The sequence below is a fragment of the Stenella coeruleoalba genome (genome assembly GCF_951394435.1).
Source record: "Stenella coeruleoalba genome assembly, chromosome: 2".
Lineage (NCBI taxonomy): Eukaryota > Metazoa > Chordata > Mammalia > Artiodactyla > Delphinidae > Stenella > Stenella coeruleoalba.
The window spans coordinates 10,230,167-10,255,919 of record NC_137147.1 but is presented as its reverse complement, the minus strand read 5'-3'; the positions used below and the strand labels follow the sequence as shown (position 1 = coordinate 10,255,919).

Sequence of the window (25,753 nt, the reverse complement as noted above, 5' to 3'; positions counted from 1 at the left end):
AGGGCTTAGCAGGGATCACACCTGGGACTAGAACTGGCATTTCCTTTGTCCTGTGCCCCCCCCTCTACACACCAGCCCAGAGCCCGCCCCTCCCCACAGCCTTAGCAAGTATGACCTCTTAAGTGCCCCCATGCATGGAATTCAGCTCTGGGCTCTGGGGGGTGCAGAGAAGTCAGGGTCAAGGGGCAGGGACTGGGCAGTTTCCAGCAGGTCCCAGAATCCTACCGGCTGCCTCCTCCAGGAGGCCCCCGGGATACCTCATTCAGTGGAGTTTTCTCAGCTGGGGGGCGGGGGGAGCGGGAGAGAGAGGTAAGAGCAGGGCCTGATGCATCTAGTAATTCATTTCAGCCCTGGGAACAGGGTAGGTATTTGCTGAATCAAAGAATGCCATTCATTCATTCAACAAACACATGCTGACGCCTTCACTGTGGCTGGCCCCGTGCTTGGGCCAGAGATGCAGGGGTACCCACTCAGGAGCTTTGGGGAAAGGCTTCCACACCAGATGGCGCATCTGAGCAGGGTCCCGATGGGTGGGTAGGAATCTGCCGGGTGAGGGAGGGAGGGAGGCAGGGCATTCCAGGCAGCGGAAGCAGCAGTGCCAAGCCAAAGAGGCCACCGCCACTCAGGGAAGATCAGGGTGCAGTAGGAATGTGGGGGGAGGGGGGAGCCCAGCCAGCTGCAGGGCTGTCTCACTAGCTGCCCATCGCGGCCCTGCTGACACTTGCGCTGCCCTCTGGGATGCTCAGCCCCGCTCTCTGCTGAGTGAAGTCTGAGCTTGTGGGAAGGCAAAAGGCCACTGCGTAGGCAAAGGACACAGGGCCACCAGGGCTGGTATTCTGGCTGGCTTTGGAGTCTCTGATGTCAACGTCACAGCATTAAATGAAAACGCACGTGGGCAAGTGTTTCGCAGATGGAGGGTGGGCTTTAAAGTAACCGGAAGAAGTATTGGTTAAGAACTATTTGTTCTTCCTGTTAATAAATGTTTGTAGCACACTAAAGGGTTCAGCAGATTTTTTCCCATGGACACAGTTTGGTTGGAAATTACCCTTCCCAGGCAGGGCTTGAGGCGAGGACAGTGAGAGGTCGGACGACATCTAAGCAAGGACCGCTCTATTCTCTAGTGGCCTCTAGTGGCCAGTCACGGTGATGGCAACCAATTATTCATTAACTCAAGGAATGTTTGTTTATTGAGCATCTAGAGTTCCCAGTGAGTGGGCAAGTCCATCCCATCCTCCCCCGTCCTCCGCCCCCTCCTCCTCCCCGCTATCGCCAGCCCAGTAACTTTATTAAGGGCCTCAATTCAAGAGCTCCCAGGCATTTGTGCAAGTGGAAAATCCTACGGCAAGTGTGGGTTCAAAGGGGCACAGGGATCAAGGAGAACCTGGCAAGTCAGAGTTGGGGCACTGGGCTGTGGGACAACTGGACAGGTGATGAGGCAGCGTCTTCACCTGGGGACAGCAGCAGCAATGGTGGGATAATAATAACTTTCTGTGGGTCAGCCTCTGTGCTACGTGATTGACAAGCACTTGGGTCAGAGACAGGACGGTGCCCCCTAGCGCCAGAGAAAGCCCTGGGGCAGCTGGATTGCCTCGGGGCAGGCATCTCCTCAGTATCGGCTGCAGCACCCAGTTCAACTGGCTCTGACGCCTCACCTGCCCGTAATTTCTTACAGGAATTCTTGGCCTGACTCAGCTAGGCTGCCCCATCTGCACTGCACACAGCTGCTGGACCGCGGCCAAAGCCCCCTCACCGTGCCAGGTACACGCCCGGCCCTGCAAACACCCCCAGCTGGCAGAGCTGGGTGGGGCTGGACACTGAGCCTGCCAGCCTGCTCTGTTCAGACAGGGATACTGAGGTCCAGAGGGGAGTCCTGCCCACGGTCGCCCAGCAAGCCCCTGGTTCCAGAGCTCCGGCGGCCTGGCCCCTAGACCGGTGACCTGACGGCACCGGCACCACCCGGGAGCATGTTGAAATGCAGACTTTTAGGCGCCGCCCCAGACCTGCTGAGGCAGACTCTGCATTTTTAAACAAGATGCTCAGGTGCTTCGTGTGCACTTTGCAGTTTGAGATGCCCTAGCCCGTAACTCCCTCCTCCACCCCACCACACTGCTTCCCAGCGGCCCATGATCCTGGGCGACTTACTCTAAAGGTCCTGATACCCCGCGGGGAGCCGGAGTTTTTGTTTAAAGCATCCTAGAGAGATTTAGGGGCGGGATGTTGGGGTCGATCAAACCTGGGTTTGAAGCCCAGCTCTGCCACTAACTAGTGGTGAGACGCTCGCCAAGTGACAGTCTGAGGGTCAGGCTCCTCACTTACAAAACGAGGAATCACGGAGCCACTGGATGTGACACGCAGCACAGAGCCTGGCACGAGAAGGTGCTCATCAAATGTCAGTAACAGTCACAGGCCCCGAGTCCCGGCCTGAGTCAGGCAGGGTGAGCTGCCGGCCGCAGCAGTGACAGCCCCTACCTGCTTTCTCCTTGATGACAGCCCAGTCCTCGAAGCTGTCAATGTGCTCCTTCAGCCGGGAGCAGAGCTGCACGTTGCCCACGTAGTCCAGGAGGACGTCGATGATGGGCCCTGCCCAGCGGCTCACCTCCGGGGCAGACAGGATCTCGCAGAACTGAAAGGGAGCACACACCAGTGCTGGGACACCCAGGACCAAGGGCACTGCCTCGACAAGCTCATCCTACAGGTGGGAACCTGCGGCCAGTGAGGGCAGGGGACACGTCTGAGGACAGACACTGGGCATGCCCAGGGTAGATTCCAGTTCTCCACATCCACACCCCTCTCTCATCAACACAGGCCTACTGCTGCCAAAAGCGGGAGGGGGGCAACTTGGGCAAGTCACGTCACCTCCCTAAGCCTCAACGTCCTTGTCTAGAAAATGGGTATATGACACCAACTTCAAGGGTTTTTTTTTTCTATGAGAATTAAGGTAATATAAACATAAACTTCTCTGCACACAGAGGATAGCCCATAAGCGATGGCCATTAGCCATTGTTAATATCTCCAAGAGGAGGGTGTTTCTAATTTCCTTTTCATTTTACATTCTGGCTTATTTAAGTCATCACCATGGACAGGTCTTGCCGCTGGGGTCACTGACTTTCTGCACCTCGCCTGACCTTGTACCAGCCTGCTCTCACCTCCACCCGGATCCTGGTCAATTAACCTCATATTCCAGGTGTAGGTTTGCTGGGGGTGATGAACCCCTCAGTTTTGCAGAGTTCCTCACCAATCCCCTGCTCCACTGTTCCTTCCCCCAAAACAGCAGACCAAAGAAAGGACTTAATCGCTCACGTGAACCACTAAGTTCTGCTGCCTCTAAAGCATGCTGACACCGGGTTCTGCTGCCTCCGAAGAGCGCTAAATACTAGCTTACACTCCCTCCAAAGTGCACTGACCACGAGTCCACACTGCCTCCAAATCCTGCTAACCATCATCTTCTGCTGCCTCCCTAGTGTATTCCACCCCGCCTCCGGTGCACACAGCCTCGGGAGCGAGTGAACCACTAGTCCCCCCAGCCTCCGGAGCGCACTGGCCCTGGCCGCACTCCCCCAGACGCGCCTTCCTACCTGGACGACGCCTGGCGCCTTGTTCGAGCCGGGCGCGTTGTTGAACCTGTTGGAGGACGACGGGGCGGGCGGGTGCGGGCCGTTGCCGTACAGGCACGAGAAGCAGGGCTCGCCGTTGCAGCCGAGGTCCATGAGGAACTTGAGCAGCGACAGACACTTCATGGAGAACATGATGGTGGCGGGGAAGGTGGTGGGGTGCGTGGCGATGTAGGCGTCGATGTTGGCGCCGTGGTCCAGCAGCAGCTGCATGGTGCGCAGGCAGCCGTGGCGGATGGCCACCAGCAGGGGGTTGATGACGTCGCGGTTGGGGTCGGCGCCGGCGAGCAGCAGCAGCTCGGTGGCGTACACGTTGTTGTTGACCACCGCGAAGTACAGCGCCGAGCTGCGCCGGTCCTCGTAGAGGCGCGCGCGCTCGGGCGCCAGGGGCGCGTTCACGTCGAAGCGCGCGCTCAGCAGAGCCTCGAGCACCTCGTCGTTGTTGCGCTCGGCGGCCAGGTGCAGCGGGCTGATGCCGCTACGGCGCACGCGCGTGCGGCTGGTCACCGGCAGCAACATCTGCACGATCCTGCGGGCGGGGCGGGCACGCGCGGGTCACGGGGCGGCCCGCACCTCTGGGCCGGACCCGCGCCCGGGGGGAGCGGAGGGGCCAGGCTCGGCCACTCGCAACCACTGAGTGAGGAGGCACGGACCCACCAGCAGGGGGCGCCGCGGAGACAGCCGTTCTCACAATTACCACTTGGGGGAGAATGGGTCTGCTTTACAGATAAGGAAACTTAAGGCTCAGAGAGCTTCCACCACCTTATCAAAATCACAGAGCCAGTAATGAGTGGAGCTGGGCTTCAAACTCACAACCCTTAGCCTCCAAAGTCTGAGTCCTTAAAAACCTCAGCCAGACTGGCCCGTGGTTTCAAGAATCTCTTGCCGACTTATTTCAGGCTAAGGAGTGTTGCCCATTCCCAGCTCAATTATCTGAAGGAATTGATTAGAAGGCCCCAAACCTAATGACTGTCTGGGCTACTGTCTTCAGGAGGCAGTAGAGCCACATCGTGAAGCATGGAGCTAGACCCTGCCCTGCCTGGGTAGGCTGGGGGTGCGGGTAGGCGTGGGCGGGCAGGGACAGCCGTATCCAAGGGCTCACTATGTGCCAGGAGACATCCAAAGGCTTTACAAACGCTATTCGGTTTACTCTTTACAACACCCCAGAAAGTATGTCTCGTCATTCCCTTTAATCCAGATGAGAAAACAATGCTCAGAGCGGTTAGGGGGCTTGCCCAGGCCGTACTTCGGGAGACACAAACCAGGATTTGTACCCTCCTCTGACTCCAGGGCTGAGCTGTCCTGCATCTCTGTCTTGCTGCCCTGAGGCCTTGGTGGGTCCACCAGGTCCTGGGGGACAGGAGGGGACAAATCTGTCTGGCCCCAGCCACTCCTGCCCCAGACCCCAGTTAGCCCTCAGTGACCATGAGGTCGCCTCCCCGGTCCTGGGAGTCTCAAAGCCTCTTCCCCTGAAGGCTGACTCTAGCCTCTCCCAGGCTCTCTGCCCTGCCTGTGGCTCGGAGAGGGTTGATCAGCTGCGGCTGAGGCTGGAGATTGCTGCCAGCCCTGACTCTGCTCTCCTCTGATGAATCAGGCACTATTCTCAGCCCTTAACCTACGCTAATCTGTTACATCCTCCCAACAGCCCTATGAGATGTGTACTAGCATTAACCTCATTTACAGATGAGGAAAGAGAAGCCCAGGGATACACAGCCAGTAGGTGATGGAGCCAGGATTGGAACCCAGCTAGTCTGATTCCCCCTAGAGTGAGGAGCACACTCTTAGCCACTCCTCTGCTTCTTGTGTGGCAGTCAGGAGACAGCTGCTATGTCACAGGATTTTACATTCTTCACAACACATTGCTTGCCTGCCCCATTTTATCTTCACTGCAGGCTGTGGAGGTAGCCAGAGTGGGTCTGTGGCCTTTGTAACAGGCAGGGCTCAGAGGGATGAAGTGACTGATCGAGGGCCATAAAGCAGTTCTGGGGCTTGACCCCAGGAATCCTGACCCCTTGTATTTGCTGTCTTCCCCTAGACCCCTGCCACCTGCCAAGCTCTTGCCACTGACGTGATTGTAGACCCTAACCCACACATTCCCGGCTGACAGGTGACCTTGTGTGGGCTCCAAGGAAGTGGCCATGGCAGGGCAAGCAGGCGCCACCAGGCGCATTCCCACACCTCTTTGCCTCCTGGCACTTGGGCTCCTGGGGCTTCTGGCTTCTTAGAAATGTGATGCCAGGGACCTCCCCTTAGGATCTCAGTGGAAAGTATTATTATGGTTAGTGACGCTGTGTTTGCTTAAAATCTGCCTCTCAAACCTCAAAAGGAAATTCACACACCCAGGGGGGCTAATTGCCTCCTAATTTCTATTTGTGCAGGCTCAGGAGGCCTGACCTCGCTCTGTTGAGGTGCTGGTCAAAGGCGGGGGCCGGGGCCTCAGCCTGGACCACAGCCATCGCCAACAAATGCTCCCTAACAGCCGTAACATGCCCAAGCACGGGAAAAACAGCGAAAGGGGTTGCCTGGGGCCACTGGCCAGATGGGCTGGTATCTCTGACAGGTCGCAGCTGGTCTCCACTGGTCCTTTGCCGAACCAAGGGAAAATGGCAGAAATGTGGGAACGTGACTGGACGTTGCCTAGAGTCCCAGAAAATAACACAGTGAAATTATCTAATTGTTGTACGCTTCTGGAGGACTTGGCCAAGCTGAGAGTAATTGTAATGCTGGGCGGGGTCTGGAGATCAGTGTGTCCAGCCTCCCATTTTACAGAGGGTGAAACTGAGACCTGGGTGTGGGGTGGGAGGTGGAGGTTGGACTGGAGGTGGATGGCAAAGCCAGGGCAGAATGCAGGCATCAGAATGCCCAAGACCAGGCCTTTCCATGATGCCCCAGTCCCCCTAGGCCTGGGGAGTGTTGGTCGCCCCACTGCATGTCATCACTTCTCTCCCACAGACCAGTTGGTGGGAGGAGGGCAGGAGGACGATGGAGAGACCCCACAAGACAGATTGGGACATTCCCATTTCTCCCATGGGCAGGTCCTGGGACCACAGGTGCTCAAAATGCACCTTAAGAAGAGAACAAACGTACTCATTGCCTGGCAGAAACTTTGGTGTCTGGGAGGCCTAGTTCCCTGTCCCTCTCTTCTCCTTTCCCCAGCATGGAAGCTGCACCCACCAGCTCAGCCTCCTGGGTCACCGGGTCACGGTGGTGTGACCTCTGCCAGCATTCAGTATAAATTTGACCATGGACTTGACTTTCACAAGGGAACCAGCTGCCCACAAATGGCTCTGCTCCCAATACCACTGGTAGCACTGTGTCAACCTAGCAGTGTGTGTGCGTGCGTGTGTGTGTGTGTGTGTGTGTGTGTGTGTGTGTGTTGAGGGAGGATTACCTCTTTTCTGAGCCCTTACGGAGCCAGCAAAGGCTCCACCAGTGGAGAATCTGCCTGAGGGTGTTCCCGAGGGCACAGTGGGACTCCTGCCTACGAGGGATCCTTCTGGGGGAAAGTCTGCAGCTCTTCCCCTGGGAGCTGGAGCAGAGGAGCAGGTCCTCCACGAAGGAGGAAAAACAGGCCCACTGCCACTCTGTGCCACCTGCTGGATGAACAAGCAAGCCTAGGGGTCTCTGGGTCCCCGGAGAGACAGTGGAGCCTGCTGAGGATACAATCTGTGTGCTCTCAATCCCTGTGCAACTCAGAATCCCTGAGGGAATGCTGAAAATGTAGCAGGTCTGGGGAGGGGCCCCGGAATCTGAGGTGGGTGATCTATGCATCACGCCTTGAGAAACTTTGCTGCAAACCTTCATTTTCCTCCAGAAGGTACAAGCAGTAAACCAGTTTCCTGGAGTGGATGGGGTTAGAGAAAGGGGCCTGTCCTCTTATTTTCTGGGAGGCCTTGAGCTCTGAGCCTCAGTTTCCCTTTTAATTAACGGGCATGCTAACTTGCTTATAATGTGTTGAAAAATGCATTTTAATTTAATGTATTAAATGTTCTCTTTCTGCCTTTCCCAGAAAGAGTTTTAAGTGGCTTGCAAAGGTAATATAAATTAGAAATAAAAGAGAAAGGATATTTAAAAATTAAGGAAGGCCCAAAATACACGTCAGTATTATATGTCAGCCACAAACGACACATTGGTTCTCCCCTGGGATGCCTGGTAAAATCAGCTGAGGGCTTTTAGGAATCCTGCAGCCCTCGCCCCAACCCAGATTGCTTACAGCGATATCTCTAAGGGCGGCGCCCAAGCCTCAGGGTTTTAAGAGTTCCCCAGGGTTCCAGTGTGTAGCCAAGGTTGAGAACCAGTGGTTTCAGTGCTATTCTAAATTCAGTTTAAAGGGATCCTGCACCATCTGCTCTTGTCTAATACTACTTCTTAATAAGTCTATCTTTGGTGCTGAGTTTTAATCTCATAAGGTGTCTTTGCTAAACTGGAAATGAAAAATAAGAAAAGGTGTGTCTTGGGGCTTCCCTGGTGGCGCAGTGGTTAAGAATCTGTCTGCCAATGCAGGGGACACAGGTTCGAGCCCGGGTCCGGGAAGATCCCACATGCCGCAGAGCAGCTAAGCCTGTGCGCCACAACTACTGAGCCTGTGTGCCACAACTACTGACCCCGTGCGCCTAGAGCCCGTGCTCCGCAACAAGAGAAGCCACCGCAACAAAGAGTAGCCCCCGCTCGCCACAACTAGAGAAAGCCCATGTGCAGCAATGAAGACCCAACGCAGCCAAAAATAAAAAAAGATGAATAAATTTATAAAAAAAGAAAGAAGAAGTGTGTCTTGGAGGTGCCTAAGACTTTGGGGTCTTGGGGGCTCCTTTCTCAGCCACGCCCAAATGTCACGCCCTCCAGTTAAAAGTGCTGAAGGCACCATCTGGCGAGCACCGAGCCCAGATGCTGGAGCCACCTTCCATGCTACGGACAGGCGGGGCGTCCTGGCAGGTGGTGGGTGCGGAAGGCCTAGGGAAATTCACATCAAATCCCCAAGCAGCCAAGGGACGACAGCGTGGAGAGGGCCACATGCCACATGCCCAGGGAGTGAGTGCAGCACTGGGGTCTTGCCTGGCCGCGGGCCCCGCCAGGTGGCAGGAGCTGCTGGGAGTCGGCTTTACCCCTTTGTAGGGCAGCCGTCAAAAGGTGGCCTGGCCCCCTGTCTTGGGGTCGAGAGGGAACTGAGGTCTGAGAATGGAGGGTGAATAACCAGGGAAATGGCTTTGGGGGTCAGCACGAGTCCAAAGCAGGAGACTCTGGGAGAGCATAAGCCATTCACGTTGGTGGTTCCAGAGAGGCCCAGCCTTTCTCCCTGGCCATCCTTAGCCACACCCAGTGCTCTTTCAAACTCCCCACCAGCTGGGGCCGGATCGCTGACATCTAGTTCCACCTGAAGGCATTGGGCGTGACTGGAGGATGCCAAGTGACAGTCCCAGCTCGGCCACTCTCTGGCAAACCACTTCCCATCTCTGTCCTCGGGTCTCTCCTCTGCAAAATCAGGCTTGGATTAGATCAATGTTCCCCCCCAGAGGTCTGGCTGGGCTGTATGTGGTTGACCCAGAGCTTTTCAGTGATAGAGACTTGGGCTCCTTCTCTCCTGGAGATTCTGGTTCCGTGTGTCTGGGATGTGCCATTTAAAAAATAGCCCAGAGGGCTTCCCTGGTGGCGCAGTGGTTGAGAGTCCGCCTGCCGATGCAGGGGACGCGGGTTCGTGCCCCGGTCCGGGAAGATCCCACATGCCGTGGAGCGGCTGGGCCCGCGAGCCGTGGCCGCTGAGCCTGCACGTCCGGAGCCTGCGCTCCGCAACGGGAGAGGCCACAACAGCGAGAGGCCCGCGTACCATAAAAAAAGAAAAAAAGAAAAAAAAAATAGCCCAGAGTGACTGTGCTGTACAGGCAAGTATGGGGAGCCAGCGTACCGGGAGGTTTCAAGGGTCAGCCCTTCTGTCTCCTTCCCTCGGGATCTCTCTGGAGTCAGGTTAAGAGAATCCATGTTTGTTGACTGATGCTGGATCTTTCTGGAGCTGAAGAGCAAGATGCTATCTTGCCCACCACCTCTGCCTGACTTAAGTTGCTTTCATCCCTTCATTGATTTCACTGAAAAAGTATGGAATGTCCCCTCCCTACATAAGAGAGAATGCAGACCCAGTGAGCACCTACTGTGTGCCAGGTGCTCTGCTGAGGGCTTTATTTCCATTCTATAGCCGCGTATGTCCATTTCACTAGTCCCCGCAACAGCCCCCGAGGCAGTGCAACCTACCTCCCGTTTCACACAAGAGGGAATTGAGGCTCAGGAAGGTTAAGCAAGCTCCCCAGGGCCTCAGGAGGCATTCAAACCCAGATATGTCTGCCTCACGGCCAGCTACTTGGTCCAGAGAAGGCGGGGTCTCCTCTGTGCATGTATGGGGCATGGAGCGGGGAGGGCATCCTTGGATGGTCATTTGTGCGGGTACCTACAGAGCAGGGCCTGGGGCCCCTGAGAGTCAGCTCTGTCTCCTTGTGTCTCCACTCCATTCTCCACCCCCATTTCCCTCTGCCTTAGTGGAGACCACCCACACCCTCCAGCACACACGATCTTCTCCCTGCTGAGGACAGGGCTGCATTTCCCAAAGTGTGTCGTCTGGGGTACACGAGATGGGATTTTAGGTGAGAAGGTTTTTGTATTAATTGTAACTTGATCATTTTAACAATTTAATAGTGTGATAAACGTTCCCTTTTGAAAATAAATTCATTGAAAATAATAACGTCTTGAAAGGAAAATACTAAGAAGTGAGGGTACAGATATCTAAAATCAGGAAGAATGTCTGTGAATGCTCAAAGTTTGGGGAACACTGGTCGAATGGAAATTACTGGGCCCTGTGCATCCTCCACGGGCACCTCCTAGGCGAGTCTTCCCTGACCCTCCAGCTAGTGGTGGTGCAGGTGGAGGTTCAACAACTTGCTCTCTGGGGGGAGGAGGGGCCTCTGATTTCTAACAATCATTAATTTCCATGGTGTAAATACTCTTACCATGGCCATTTTCAGGCTACCAATGTGACCAATCAGCTCACAGGAGCTGTACAAGCCAGCTCTAGCACTCCTCTGCTTCCAGCCCATGCTAGTCTCTAGGACCACCACGGACCTCAGCTCTTCATGCTCTTTCATTTGTCATGAATTTGTGTGTGTGCGTGTGTGCGCGCGCATCTTCCGTCCCACCAGATTGCTCCCTGAAAACTTAAACTTCTCTCATCTCATTCAAAGTACCTAGCGCACAGTAAGTGCTTAAGAAAAACTAGCTAGTATCAATGGTACTATTTGTATTATTGTAGGTATCCCCTGTATGCCTGCTAACTGCCTAAGAGGTTATCTTTGCATCCCCAACAGAAATATCCACTAGTCCAGACTCATATCTGGCTTTCTGTGTGGAATCCAGTAGATGTGACGTTTGGAACAGGTGAGTTCCTGTCATTTGCAAGCTGAGTGACCTTGGGCAAGTTGCTCAACCTCTCTGTCTTAGCTTCCTCATTTGAGAAAAAATGAAAATAATCGTATCTACCTCAGTAGATCTGTTAAAAGAATTATGAAAAGTACAGCTGTTAAAAGGATTGAACACATTTCTAATGTAAAGTGCTGGAAAGTGCCACATAGGTGTTGGCTATTATTATTGTTCCTGGTGTTGTAAGCATTCACTCTAGCTTGCCGACTGCTGAGGGGTCTTCCTCTTTTCCACCTAAAACGTGGCCTGGGCTCTGACCTCTCCTGGGCCTCCCTACCCCCGTGGGCGGGGCATTCAGAGGAATGGGCGGGGCGGGGAGGAGCCTCAGGGGGCGGGGGCGGGGCCTGGGCTGACCTGTAGTTGCCCTTCTTGGAAGCGATGTGCAGCGGGAGTATGCCATCCTTGTTGGCCTTGTTGGCGTCGGCACCCTGCGACAGCAGGAACTCCACCACCTTCTCGTGCTCGTTCTTGCAGGCCTCGTAGAGGGCAGATGCGTGGTCGCTGGCCTGTGTGTTGATCTCAGCACCTGGCAAAGGAGAGGCGGATGGGTGAGTGATCAGGGCGGTCACTGTCCTTGATGTAACGCCCACCTCGGGCTGACCGCTGCTGCCCTAACCACTGTGATACATTGGATCACCCAGAGGACCTCCAGCTCCTTTCTGCTACATTGAGACCCGCTGTCTGCCATCCTGAGCTGCCACAACGATGCTGGGATTTACTGAGCACTTGCTCTGTGCCAGACGCTGTGCCTTACCTATGCTATCTCTTTGAGTCCGCAGCATATTGTAACCCCATGCAATCAGCAACAACTTTATCTCCATGTCACAGACAAGGACGACGAACCTCTGCAACTGGCCCCAGAACCCCCAGCCCATAAGGGAAGAGCCCAAACTTGAACCCCGATGATCCGATGGCAGAAGCCTTGACAGATGGTCAGATGGCAGAGACCATGCTCTCAACACTCATTCCACCTAAAGGGATCCAGATCCTGCCCTGAGGAAGGCCCTCACAGCTCTAGGAGGGCACAGAGCCTCCTCGTACAGAAAACCCTAATAATTGTATTCACTGGGATTTGCTCTTCCCTGCCTTCCATTTCAAGGAATAAGGGAGGAATTACTTCTTGTCTCCTCTGAAGGAAACACTACACCGTGCTGCAGGAGGGAGGAATCCAGCCTGGTGACAGTCTCCCGTGAGCCCAGTCCCCTATGCCTTCTCCGTCTCCTGGTGGTGATGGAGAGAATGCAGGGGTTTCTCTGCAAAGAGCGGTGCAGCCTGTTCCCAGTCCCTCCCTATTCCGGAAGGAAATAGAACTGAGACGGCAGTGAAATGTCAGTCAGGGCTGAAATCAAGAGCATCTGTTAACCACAGATCCCCTCTCTCTGGGCATCCAGCTTATCACAAGCTTTCTTGTAATTTAAAATTTTTGATGACTGATTTCTGGTCTAGCGGAAAGAGCACAGGCTTTCATGCCAGACAAGAACAAGTTGAAGTTTCTGTTTCATGCTTTACAAGCTCTGTGGCCTTGGGCAGCCTTTAGGAGCCTCAGTTTTCTCATCTGTTGACCGGGAATAATAGTACCTACTCAACTGCAAGGAGTAAATAAGGCAATGTAAGCAAATATCAGCTATAGACTGAAACACTCATGTCCCCTGAAAACTCTTACGAAACGTAATCCCCAGTGTGATGCTGTTAGAAGGGGGAGCCTTTGGGGGGTGATTAGGTTATGAGGGTGGAGCCCTCATGAATGGGATTAGTGCCGTCATAAAAGAGACCACAGAGAACTCCCTCACCCCTCCACCATGTGAGGACACAGAGAGAAGTTGGCTGCCTAGGAAGTTGGGACAGGCTCTCATGGGACACTGGATCCACCGGCACCTTGATCTTGGACTTCCCAGACTCCAAAACTGTGAGAGATAAACCTTGGTTGTCCGTAAACCACCCAGTCTGCGGTATCCTGTGAACTAAGACAACCTCCCCACCAGGTGGCTGGCACAGAGGGGCTGCTCAGCAAATGCGAGTTCTGCAGGATGGAGGGGCCGGGGCGCAGAGGCTGGTTCTGCCTCCACCCCGAGGGAGACTTGGCCAGCGTCTCTGACACTGCCGAGCTCTCAGAGTCAGGCTCCCTGGAAGCCTGGACCCCGCCGGCCTCAGGCAGAGCCGCCTGCTCACACAAGAAAAATATTTGCATTTGCAAGTGGACTCAGCCCACAACGGGAACAGACCCTGACTCAGGGCTTCAGCGGGAGAGCTGGGTAGATGTCTAGCGTTAGCCAGTTCCCCTCGCCTGTCTGCTGAGCACCCCGCCCTTTGCCCAGCCTCCTTTCCTGGCTCCCAGGACCCTCCCTGTGCCCCTCTGTCCTCAGGCTGGTCAGCCCAGATATGTCCCCAGCGGTAAGGAACTGCCCTGGGTCTGTTTTCCCAACTGCTCGGGCACGTGCTGAGTAGGTGGATGCTATCCAGGCCAAGCCCCAGGATGGAAATTCTCGAGGCCTGGGGCGGGGTGGCGGGGTGTGAAGAGCATGCAGTTTGGAGTCAGATGGACGCAGTCGGAGTCCAGGCTCTGACTGTGACCAATCATTTAACCTCTGCGAGCCTCGGTCTCCTCATCTACAAAATAGCATGAGGACACTCCCTACCTCTTAGGGCTGTGGAGGAAACCCCACTGGCTTCTTGTGCTCCTGCCTAGTGCAGTGCCTGGCACACAGTGGGTCCTCAACAAATTATTCCAACTCAGCCCCAGCGTCTGGCCTACCTCTGGGTTCTCTGTTGCTCAAGTGGAAGGGTCACTTCCCATGGAGAGAGAAAGGAAATCAAAAGTGTTCTTGGGGTAGATCAGAATATAATACTCTTTAACCAAAAGAATGTCGGCCAAAGTCTTGGAGTCTTCTGTTACTGGGACATGATAGTTCAGGCAATATTATTTTATTTTGTCCCATTAAGTGAACAAAGATTTTTCAGAGGCAAGGAGTGCAAAGACCAGGGTTCAAATTCCAGTTCTAATTTTCCGTGAGACCTTGGACAAGTCATTTTCCTATTCTGGTCCTTGTTTCATCACCTATAAAGTGAGGAGGTGACCTAAATGTTGTCTGAAGTTCCTTCTGGCCGTGATAGAAGAGAAGCGGTTAGGGTGTCGGGAGACTAAGATTCTGGCTAGTTCTATCACTAATTTGCTACGTGATTATAGATAGATAAGTCCCTTCCTCTTTCTGGGCCTCAGATTCTTCATTTGTAAAATGAGGTTGTTGGGCTAGGTTAGAGATGGCTAATATACAGCACGTGTGCCACCCCACTCCAAGTTTGTGCCTAATTGCGGGGATCACTTGTGGAGCTCAACACATTTCCGGCTGAGCCTAGACACAGCCTCAGAATCCTTCTCAACACAGTACTCCCGGAAGATAGCATCACTCAGTCAGAGTATATCCATAGAGGACCCCTAAACTTGCCTTCCCTTAGAGTTGGTCTCTGAGGTCCTTCCCAGCTGTGCCCCTTGGGAACTCCATGACCCAGGGACCCTAGCACTCACCGTGTTTGGTCAGGAACCTCAGTGCGTCCAGCTGCCCACTCTGGGCGGCCACGAACAAGGGGGTGATGCCGTAGGCATTCTTGGCTTCCACCTTAGCACCTCTGCTCACCAGGATCTCCATGACCTCCAGGTCATTGCGAGCAACAGACTCGTGCAGAGCCGTCCAGCCTCGGTTACAGCGGTGGTTCGTGTCTGCGTTGTACTGCACCAGAATCCTCACTGCCTCCACGTTCTTGCGCTCACAGGCTGTGCCCAGGGAGAAGCAAGATGGTCAGCAGGGCCCCGGCAGGAGCTGGCCAGCCAAGACTTCATTCATTCGTTTGTCCATCTACCCATTCACTCATCAGCCGTAAGTGGATTCACTCAACAAATATCTACTGGATCTGCACTAAGTTTCAGTCTCTGCATAAACCTAGGCTATACAACAAAAAGTAATAGTAATACGAATCAGAATTTGCTGATATGTCTCTGGCACTGGTTATATGCCAGGCACTCTATTCTAAGCACTTTGCATAATTAACTGATTTAGTTCTCCCAACCACCCTTAAAGGATGTAGTGTTATTCCCTTTCACAGATGAGAGAAGTGAGGCACAGAGAAGTTAAGTGACTTGCCCAAGGTCACACAGATAGTAAGTGGCAGAACTGGGATTCAAATCCAGGTAGTCCGTTCTGGAGTCTCTGTCCCCTGGAAGGTTCTGGAATGCCCCTACCTCATCTCCCTTTCCAGTGTTACCTGCTTCGGTCCTCCACGAGCCAGAAGGGGAGGAGGAGGGCAGTGCCATCGTCCTGATCAAAACACTTCCTCAAAAGCTACTCACTTGATTTGGGCTAAAATCTGTCTTCTGAGTCTGCTCAGATGTCGCTTATAAGCCTCATCTTGCAGTGGGCCCTAAACACAGCCTTAGCGCTGGCAGAGCTTCTACCAGGGAGGCTGGGCACTTGTCCAAATTAACCCTCCCTAGAAGCTTCTCTGAGTCAGTCAGAGGGGGTGGTGAGAAGGACGGGGGGCTGCCTGTGTAGTGTTCCAAACAGGACCCCAGGCTTGGTTTCCTCACCTGTAAAGCACAGATAATGGAACCTTCCCGAGAGGATGCCATGGGAGGGTGGAGAGAGGTAGCGCACGAAGGCTCTAGGGTGGAGCTTGGCACATCGTGGAGCTCATGCAGGACCAGGGCCCAGGCTTCAGCTGTGAGTCACCCAGCATATTGGGCGCTCTCTCTGGGTCAGCTGAGGCTCCAGGTGATGGCTCCAGTGCCCAGGGGACATGAGTTCTAGGCAAGACACTTCCACCACAGGTCTGCAGTGGACCTGGCTCCTGCTGCCTATGGAATGTCCCAGGTGCTGGATACCAGACACAGGGAAAGTTGGAGATTTCTGTAGTTTCTCAACGTGTAAAGGTCCTATCATTTTTGCAAGCCCCAAAGCTGATTGCTTAAGCGTATAGGCATGAACTAAACACTTGATCGTGGAGTAGTTCAGAGTGTGGTGCTGGCATCCAGCTCGCGGAGTTTAGATCCCAGATCTGCCCTTGCTGGCTGTGTGATCCTGGCTGCCTCATGTCAGTTCTCTGTGCCTTACGGCTTCATCTGTAAAATGGGATACTAGCATCGCCTACCTCGTACGTGGATGGATATGAGGGTTAGAAAAAAGAACAGAGCCTGGTAGTTAGTAAGCACTCAATAAATACCAGCTGTCATGAGTATTCGGATTTTGACCCTGGGTACTGCCAGGGCAGCCAGTGAATGTCCTTGGATGATGTATTGGGTAAGCCAGGAGTGTTTCCTTTTCTCGAACATCCTGGAGGTACAAATTCCCTCTCACGCCTCTTTGCTTTTGCCTATGCTGTTCCCCTTGCTTGTCCAGCTGGTAAATCCCTCCCATTCAGGCTCAGCTCTGGGACCCCCTCCTGCAGATGCCCTCTGCCACATCAGGGCCCCTCCCCAATGTTCCCAGGTGCCTTGTGCCAAGCTCTTCAATGCCAGTGGCTGACTATTACATCATCTGCGAATCGACGCCCACCAGATGGGGAGAGCACACGGACACGGACCGTATCTTTTCATCTCAGGGCTCTCAGCATGCCTGGCCCATGGGAGGACTTGGGAAATGCTGACTGAATATGTACATGAATGAATGGTTCAACTATGGAAGTTATACATCTAAACGAGGCTGCATCATCAAAGTAGACCCCCTTGGGGAGTTGTACAATTTGCAAGCAATCCTCCCCATTGCCCACCTAGTTTCTGGACCCTCCCTCGGGGAAGCCCACCCTAGTGGGCTCACCTTTGTAGAGTGGTGTCTCTCGGGCCTTGTTGGAGATGTCGGGCTCAGCCCCAGCCTGGAGCAGGGATTGGAGGCAGTCCAGGTGTCCCCTGCATGTCGCCAGGTAAAGGGCCGTTTCCTCCTGCAGGGTGCGCTGGTCAATGATTGCCGGGTATGCTGGGGAGGATAGACCAGGAAATTCAAAAGGAGGAAGATACCCACCTCCCCCTCCAACACAGGGGTGGTCCCGATTTCCTCCCAGTTCCAGGGACAGATGTGAGTGGCCTCCACCTGAATTTACCATCCACACTGCCACACTGCCCTGGCCTTGGATTCAGTCACTTTCACAGGGCTGTTTCAGCTTCCCGGTCATATTAATCCAGCTCAGATGCCACCTCCTCTGGGAAGCCTCCCCTGGTTGAACCCCCTCCTTCTCCGAATGACCCTGTCCTTCCCTTACACTCCCACCAGCCACTGCCAGAAGTCCGTCTCATGTAGTCGCTCCTGCCCTGGAGTGTGGTGGGCTGCCTGGGGTCCGTGCTTCTTGACAGCAGAGGTAACTCCTGTCTGCAGGTGTTCCCCATCCACATCTGGCCTGGGGGAGAGCCGAGGCTCAGAGTGTCACAGCTGCTGGAGACGGCCTTGGCAGGGCACAGGCACAGCTGCGGTATTTTCCACACCAAATCAGCCCCTGGAACATTCTCGAACAAACTGGCAGTGGCTCTCCCACAAGTCAGCCTTCCCTCATTCCTTTTCTAGGAATTAGGCCCTCCTGTCCTGGGAGGCCTGGAGAGGTGGCGGGATGGGCGGGGCAGCGCTGGCGGGATGGCTTGCTTCCCCAAGCACTTCTTTGCTTCCAACTTGATGACTTTAACTCTGCGAGCGGGGTGGTAACTTTGCCTCGCCCCTTTCACCATGGTGGTGGTGAGGCAAAGCTCCGCAAGGAGAGTGCCCTTGCCCGTGCGTCCGTCCCCACCTGTGGCTGCGCACAGAGCCCAGCGCCTCACCTTGGTGCAATGTCTTCAGGCAGCTCAGCTGGCCGTAGTAGGCCGCCTCGTGCAGCGGCAGCCAGCCCTCCTTGTTGGGCTCTGCGAGGTTCCGCCCCGCCTTGATCATCGCCTTCAAGGCCTCTTCATCGCCTTCCTTGATGGCCTTTAGCACAGGGTCCACGGGCCTATGAGAGCAAGGGGCAGGTCATTCCTCCGGACTGGGGCAGGCAGAGGCAGGGCCAGGTGGCCTTTCTCCCAGAAGGAAAGCAGGGCGTGCTGGTGACCAGGAGTGGGGCTGGCTGTGGGATCGCACAGTCCTGCTTGGCCCTGCTACTCTGGGACAGGTGCTCAGCCCCTGCAGCCGTGTCCTCTCAATAAGGAGAATAATTTTTCCTAACCTACATGGGTGTGCCCTGGAAACTCTGCCCTGACCTCAGCCCTGACCTTGGCCTCTCTGACTCTCAGCCCTGTCACGGCTTCCTCAGCCTGCCTGTGACTGGGTCAGCCTCTCCCTGCCTCCGGTCCTAAGCCCTCAGCTAACCACTGGCTTTTACATGTCTTTGATTGTTTGCCCACTGTCTGTCTCCCCCACTGGACTCTGAGCTCCAAGACCACAGGGCCCGTGTCTTTCTTTTATCCTTTATGATTTGGTTCCCACGGCACAGCTCAGTGGCTGGTCCATAATAAGTACTTAATAAATATTTGCGGCTTGAAAGAGAGAGAGAGAGAGAGAAAATATGAAAGGAAGGGAGGGAGAGAGGAAGGATTCAGAATTTAAGAACCCTGACAATTATTTCACTCCTTCATCCCTTCTATTTCCCAAAAGACAGCCTCTTCCCTGTTAGAGTTTTGCTTGTGTCTTTGGGGATTGTATTTATATCTCTTTCAACACAGTCTTTGCAATGGCTTCCTCTGAGCGTTTGGAGGACGCACTGGCCTAAGAAGATAAAGGTGAGGGCTCTGGATCGGGCTTTGCCCGTGTTCCGTCCCCGTGTGAGCATCCCTGGGCCTGGAGTATTCCCATGCCTTTATCTCCAAGTTGGGTACCACATTGGGAAACTCCACTAGAAACATGGCCGGCTCATTCACTTCCGCAGATGGAAACCAAGGATCCCTTTTAAACAGAGCTCCTTGGTGGCCAAAAGAGAATCAGGGGACCCCTCTGTCCCTGCAGCTTTCAGTGGCTGCATCTGCTATACCAAGACCATTTCTACCAGGAGGATTCGGGCTTCCAGTGTCGGCCCCCCAAAGGGATGGATAACTGACCCCACTGGAGGTTTTAGTGATAATTAAACTCCTTCCCTGAGCATAGCACTCCAGAGTTTACCAAGCACCTCCACCTTCGGGGCCTGTTTGCACTGAGACAAAGGCGCAGACCCTTCAGAGGGGGAGTCCGTACAGTGAGCACCTCTCTGGGGTCTTCCCAACCCCTTTCCTTTCTCCGGACCCTTCTCCTCACCTCTAGAACTTTCAGCTGCTGAAAGATTTAAGTACCTGAAGGATTAATACGTTTGACACCTTCACAATTTAAAACTTCTGAATATCCAAAAGATTTCAGGGCTAATATGAAAGATAACTTCTTAGCTTGGCTCATCCAAGCCACTTCGTTTGTTCGTTCGTTCATTCATTCGTTCATTCATTCATTCATTCATGCACTGAGCTGGCTTCCCCCATCCCTGGAGAGTCAGTGAGGACAACAGACTGCTGTGGGTCCACTCGTGGGGAAAGAGCTGCGTAAGTGGCCCCATTTCCCTGATGGAGGAGGTGAGACTGGAGGCAGGCCTTGTCCCAAGGCCATCATCCCTGTCAGTGGCCATGATAGGCCCAGAGTGTCTCCAGGGCCAGCCCCTTTACCCTCCCAGCTGCTCCCCCCTCCAGCATGAGCAGCACTTCCTCCTGACTCTCAGCCTCTCTGGTTATTAATAGCTTCAGAGCACAGATGCCGGTTAAGGACAGACCCAGCAAGGACGATGGGTAACTGACCAGATAAGCCCTGAAGTCCCCATCAACGCCATCACTGCCACCTTGATGAGTTCCGCTCACGAGCGGCCCAGAGCAGCCCCGGTTGGTGTCAGGAAAAGCCCCAGTGGGGTAGGTGTCCTGTCTCTCCCGGAAGGTCTCCTGTGGGACCCGTCTGAAGTGGAAGGGAGGAGGGCTGGCTGTTCTTGTGGCTTTGGCGGGTGTGCGGTGTCATGAGAACATTCTTAGGACGCACCGCTCAGCTTGGGCCTCGTCCAGCTGTGGTGCAAGGACCCTGGAGCGCTCAGACACACACACCGCCAGCTTCTGTACGAGCTCAGCCAAAGTGCCCGCCCCAGGGCTGGGGGGAACTGCTGCGGGTATCAGACCATCAGAGACCGAGGAGCTGGACAGGACCCTGGAGGCCACTCTGTCCTCTCCAACCTTCTCTACGGAGAACGGAGACTAAGTGAGGGTCAGCGACTCACAGGCAGTCTCACAGGAAGTGGCAACAGCGCTGAGACCAGAACCTGGTTTCGCTTTTCCAGACTGTCAAAATCCTACCTGCAGCGCCAAGGAAGAGAGGGGTGGCAGGACTTGAAAAGGGCTGGGAAGAAGAAACAAAACATCGGCCAATTGTCTCCTCTCCACAATGTAACAGATCAAGGAAACAGGGGCTCCAGCGACGGGACCGCTTTTTTGTTTTTAGCTGCTTCTGGGGTCGAGCAGAGAAGGAAACAGCACAGAGCTATTTTCTAAGGACTCACCTAGCCCAGCACCCTGGTGCCAGGCAAACAGAGCCTTTCCTGCAGCTCGGATTATCTTGGTTTTAGCACCTGGCACTTAATAAATAAAGGCAACAAAGCAAACCAAGACTTGTGGGTGTGGGCGTCGTGGGTGTGCTCAGATAGAGCCACGGTGATGGCATGCGGGAAAGCGAGGCAGAATGGGGGGCGGACTCATCGGCCTCAGCTCTGAGCCCCTGGAGTACTAGAGCCGTCTCCCCAGTCCCCCTCTCCCTGGGTCCCCAGGTTCAGAGCCCTACGGGGCTACTCCAGCACGCAGGGCCCATTCTGGGGGAACTGAGGGGTTAATCACAAGCTCAGCCTGGCTGGCAGTTCCTAGAGGATGGAGCCTGCGACCACCAAGCCCAGCTCGGCAGGAGCTGCTGGGTCTCAGGGGGACACACCTGGGAGGGTTGTTCCTTGGAGTCCCTCCAGAGTACCCCTCTTCCTGGGGGCTGTGGGACTGCTTCCCATCCCTGCACCCCAACCCCAGTTTAGAGGAGAATGAGCTTGGATGGTCTGGGGGCCGCGGGGGGGGGGGGCACTTACGCCAGCTGGAAGGACTTGCTGCGGTTGTATTTCTGCATAACCTCCTGGAACAGGCCCTTGGGGGCTGCGGTCGTGGCGCTCTCAGGAGACACAGCGGACCTGGAGGGTGCAGGGCAGGAGTGAAAGAGGGAAAAATACTCTGCATATGAGAAGCGGGTCATGGCCGGAGGCAGGAACGAGGATGGAGGGAGAGCGAGGGGGAGAGACTGACAGACAGACACAGGGCTCTGAACCAAAGCAGATGGCCGGGTCCTCCCTGTGCGCTGGACACAGCTGCTGTGTCTCCAGATTATTTTTGGCCCTTGAGGAAGCCCTGGGAGATTTAAATGACCATATAAGACAACAATGAGGTTAACCTCACCCCACCCCCGAAGGTCCCCCTCCCCAGCCAACCACGCAGGAGGCAGATATGAAGCAAGGTGACATTCTTCACCCAGGAGGATGTGAGGAGTAGTCAGCAGCAGGTCCCAGGATGAAAGGGGCTCAGTCCCAGGGCGGGCCAGGCTGGGTCCCCACAGGGATGGACAAGAGATTCACCGGGGTGGGGGGCTAGGAGAGCACAGCTGGGGCGCCAAGCCAGGTCTGTGCTCCCACCCTCACCTCACTGGCTCCTCGTTAGAGGGTCCTGCTGTCCCAGGGTCGGGAACAAGCAGTACAAAGGGTAGAGCAAAAGGATGTGCGAAGAAGTTCATCGGAGTCAGGGCTTGGAGTGAGAGTGACACGGGTTCAAATCCAGGCTCTGGCACTCCCTGGCTGTGTGACCTCGAACAGGTGCCTCTTCTCTGGGACTTAGTCTGGTGAGGCCTGAATGCGTGAATGGTGTAAAGTGCTTACCAGAGGGCCAGGCACAGGGCTCCACACGTGTCCACCATTCATTGCATCATTATTTCGTCTCTCTGAGTCTCAGTTTTTCCCACCCCACTGGGCTGTTGTGAGGACAGGAGGGGTGAAAGGAGGGGAGGTGGCCACTGCACAGATCTGGATTGGTTGGAGCTGGAATGGGAACACGGCATGCTGGCCCATCTTCCAGCGGGTTGGGGACCCTCGTGCAACAGACACCCCAGCGGACCCGGTCTGGTCTCCTGCGCCCCTCTGCGGAGTCCCCTGCGGGATTGGGAAGGGTGTTGCTACAGGTGACCAGCATCCCGTGGGCCACGGAGGTGCTGGAACTGTGACCCTGAGGCCCTGCAGATTTTGTGGACACCCTCAGCCAGGCCGGGGCACAGGGAAAGGGAGGGAGCAGAGAGAGACGGGAAGGATGCCAGCCCCCTTCACCTGCTGCACCACGGTCATCACCTCCCACCTTCCTTCTCCCCCACCTGCTCCTGAGCAGCGAGGCCGAGTGTGATGCCATGAACGCTAGAGCGGGTGCCGATGCCACTGCCTTTCCTAGACCCAGAGACTGGGGCTCCTAGAGGCAGGAAACGGCCCCAGGGTCACACGCAGCTGCAGAGTCGACTCCTGTCTGCCGCGGAGCTCCGACACATGCTCCCTCCTCCAGAGGCTTGGTGCCTCCCGCCCCTTTGTCCCTTCTTTGGCTCTCAGGCCGCCACGCTGACAGGCCCTGAAACTGGGAACAAGCCCCCACCCCTCTCTGTGCCTCAGTTTCCTCCTTTGCAAAATGAGGAAGCAGGACCTGACCAGGGGTTTCCTCGCTGCTGTTGTTGCTGTGGAGCCTTCACTGCAATGAGCTCACGTGGAAACTCAGGATGCCATACAGATCTCACACCACATCCTGGGGACAGGGGTGCAGAGACTGGCCCTGCCAGGGCCCCTTTTCCCCAGCCCTGAGAGCTGCTGTTTCAGTGTCATTATCTGCACTTGCTCCCGGCCCTGAAAAGCGGAGGATGCTGGGCAAGACGGAAGCAGCCTGAGGCCAGGCCCACCTGAGCAGTCCCCAGCCCTGTGGTCATGACAAAGCCCTGGGCTTCTATCTCTACGTGGCCCTGGGGACCCGGTCACTCTCATCATTGATCCACGTGTGGCCTCCCATCACTTTTTGTTGTTAGAATGCTTTTAGCCAGGTAAAACTCATTGATGAAAACCTACCCGCCACCCTAAAATTAGGACGTATCTCTGACGGTATAATAATAACAGCAACAATGGAACGGTGAGGCTGGTGGGGATGGCAGCGAGACGGCGACGGTGACATTCCCTCACGATGGGGCATGGCTTCGCCTCCTTTCTATGCTTGCACAGCCTGTGCTAGGGCCGGGGGTGCAGATGGATGGCATATTTCTTTTTGTTGATCCTCAGGTGTTCAGAGGCTCACGGGGTCGGGCGGGGGTGGTGGTGAGGACACACACCACCACAGAGCCGCAAGGGAGGGGCTGGGAGAGAGGCAGGAGGACCGCTCTGGGCGCTCTGAAACTGAGCGTGTTAACTAGGCTTTAGGGGTAGGCAGCATGAGTGCTCAGAGCCGGAAGGGGAGCCAGGCCGCTGACCGGGTTCCGTGCTCTTTCTGATCAAGGCGACAGGCCCCATTTCACCTCGGGTCCAGAGCAGGGAAGTTCCCAGCAGAGAAAACCACTAGGGCTGAGTCATCAGAAGTGAGAGGAGCATGGCAGGATGTGGGCAAAGGTCATGCCCTGGAAGGGGCCCAGGTAGGGCCCCACGTCCTTTGCGTGGGCGGGCAGGTCGGGGTTGGTAGTATGTCACCATCACCAGCTCCCAACAGCCCTGTCCTGGAGACCAGCTGGTCCCGGCTTCAGACACAGGTCAGGCTCGGTGAGAGTGGGGACCAGGGCTGTGATGACAAGGCCCCCTGACTTCTCAGTGGGCCCTGTCTGAGTTAATGAGAAGCCCAGGCCAGCCCCAGGAAGGGTGTTACATTGGCCTGGACCTGGCTGAATGCGGGTGGCAAGCAGGCGTCTTAATAGCACAGGGAGCTGACAAATACAAGAGTCTTCCCATGCCTGCCACCGAGCAGCATCCCATACCTGTCCTCCCATCTGGTCCTCACACGAACACAGGTGTCATGAGTACAGGGCCTGGCACCACAGGCGCTTGATAAATTTAAATGAATGAAACAAAACAAGCAAACAAAAGCCTTTGTAGGGATAGTGTCCCGTATGGTAATCTTGGTGCTGTGTGGTTGTATGCCAAGACCTCAAATTCCTGGAGAACCAGCCCCCTGCCCTGTTGGCTGGAGAGAGGAAGAGCTCACACGGGATTGCCCCCTCCATGCCCATTCCCCCCATGAGAGTTCTGTTTCCCCCGCACCCACTGGCCAATGCATCCTTTCTGGGCTGGCCAGAGAGGACTCACATGTAGAGAACGTGGATTCCAAGCTGCAGCGACTTCTGCCTTCCCATCCATGGCTGAGATTCATTGAGAGCTTGCTTTGTACCAAGTCTCATGATAGGCACATGGCACAAGTCATCTCATTTCATCCTCTAGTCCACTTTGTGAAGGAGATGAAATTGGCTCCCTTTTGCAGATGAGGAAACTGAGGCTCAAAGAGGTTTGCTTCCTCTAGCCTGTTTGGCAAACTCCTATTAATCCTGCAAAGCCCACCTCCTTGACTAAGAAGTAGATCAACCCTTCCTGTGTCCCTCTGACACCGAAGCAAGCCTCTTTGCTGCGTCCATCCTGTTGGATGATTATGTACCTCTGGGCCTTTGCCCTCATTAGACTGAAAGCTTAGGGAGAACAGGAACCAGGCCTGATGCACATCCAGGTGCAGGGAAGTCACCTGGCACATCGTAAGTATACAGTAAGTGTAGGTGGCTTATTTGAATTGTTTGCAGCTGTGCACACGTCCGCCCGAGCAAGTTCCTGCTTCATGCTTTCTTCCTTCTTCTTCTTAGAAATTTAACCTTAAATAAAATGCAGAAGTTTAAAGACTGGAAGACTCAGCTTCCTGGAGCCACTCGGACTGCTATTTTTGTACCCTTGGGCTCCCTGTTCCATGAGTGCATGAACCCTACTTCTCCACTGGATGGGACGTTGGTCTGCCCTTCGGGGGGCCCTCAGCGGGCCAAGGCTTGGAAAATGATCCTCATACACGTTCAAACTTCACCCCTTACCTCGTGGTGGGAGAGGAACAAATTGGAAGATGACTTTAAAAGGGAATATTATATTTTCTCTGGGATGCTGAGCTGACTTTCATTTCTAGGATCCCAAAGACCTGCTTGACCTTTACGTCCACGTTTGCCATTTTGGTCACAAGCTGATGACAATAAATTATATTTCTAGAGAATTTTATTGGATTCAAAATGCAGGGACTTCCCTGGTGGTCCAGCAGTTAAGACTCCACACTCCCAACGCAGGGGGCCCGGGTTCGATCCCTGGTCAGGGAACTAGATCCCGCATGCCGCAACTAAGACCTGGCACAGCCAAATAAATAAATATTTTTTAAAAATGCATTGATTTGCCTGAAAACATTCATTGGGCATCTACAATGATCCAGGCTCTTTGCCAGGTACTAAGGATACAAAAGTGAGTAATATCTCTTCCCTGTCCCCAAGGAGGTCACACAGTGTCCCTGGGGACACTCTCAGGAGGCCGGGCAATGCCTTCTTAGGGTGACACAAAAGCTTGTCCATGATACAGAGGCAGCCTTGAGATGGGCACTCAGGGTCCTCAGGTAGGAAGTGGAGCGAAGTTGTTCAGGCTGCAGG

At 54.8% G+C, this 25,753-nt stretch overlaps 1 protein-coding gene across 1 annotated transcript in view; it reads right to left on the bottom strand.

The window, feature by feature from the left end:
• ASB2 (ankyrin repeat and SOCS box containing 2) overlaps positions 1 to 25,753 on the bottom strand; it is a 43,712-nt gene that overhangs the window by 1,140 nt on the left and 16,819 nt on the right. The window contains exons 3-9 of the mRNA XM_079914181.1: positions 21,132 to 21,230; positions 17,857 to 18,023; positions 16,871 to 17,026; positions 14,590 to 14,835; positions 11,421 to 11,592; positions 3,576 to 4,140; positions 2,470 to 2,623 (exon numbers count right to left, since the gene is read on the bottom strand). Coding sequence (XP_079770307.1) covers positions 2,470 to 2,623; positions 3,576 to 4,140; positions 11,421 to 11,592; positions 14,590 to 14,835; positions 16,871 to 17,026; positions 17,857 to 18,023; positions 21,132 to 21,230 — 1,559 coding nt within the window. The remainder of the gene's footprint in view (positions 1 to 2,469; positions 2,624 to 3,575; positions 4,141 to 11,420; positions 11,593 to 14,589; positions 14,836 to 16,870; positions 17,027 to 17,856; positions 18,024 to 21,131; positions 21,231 to 25,753) is intronic.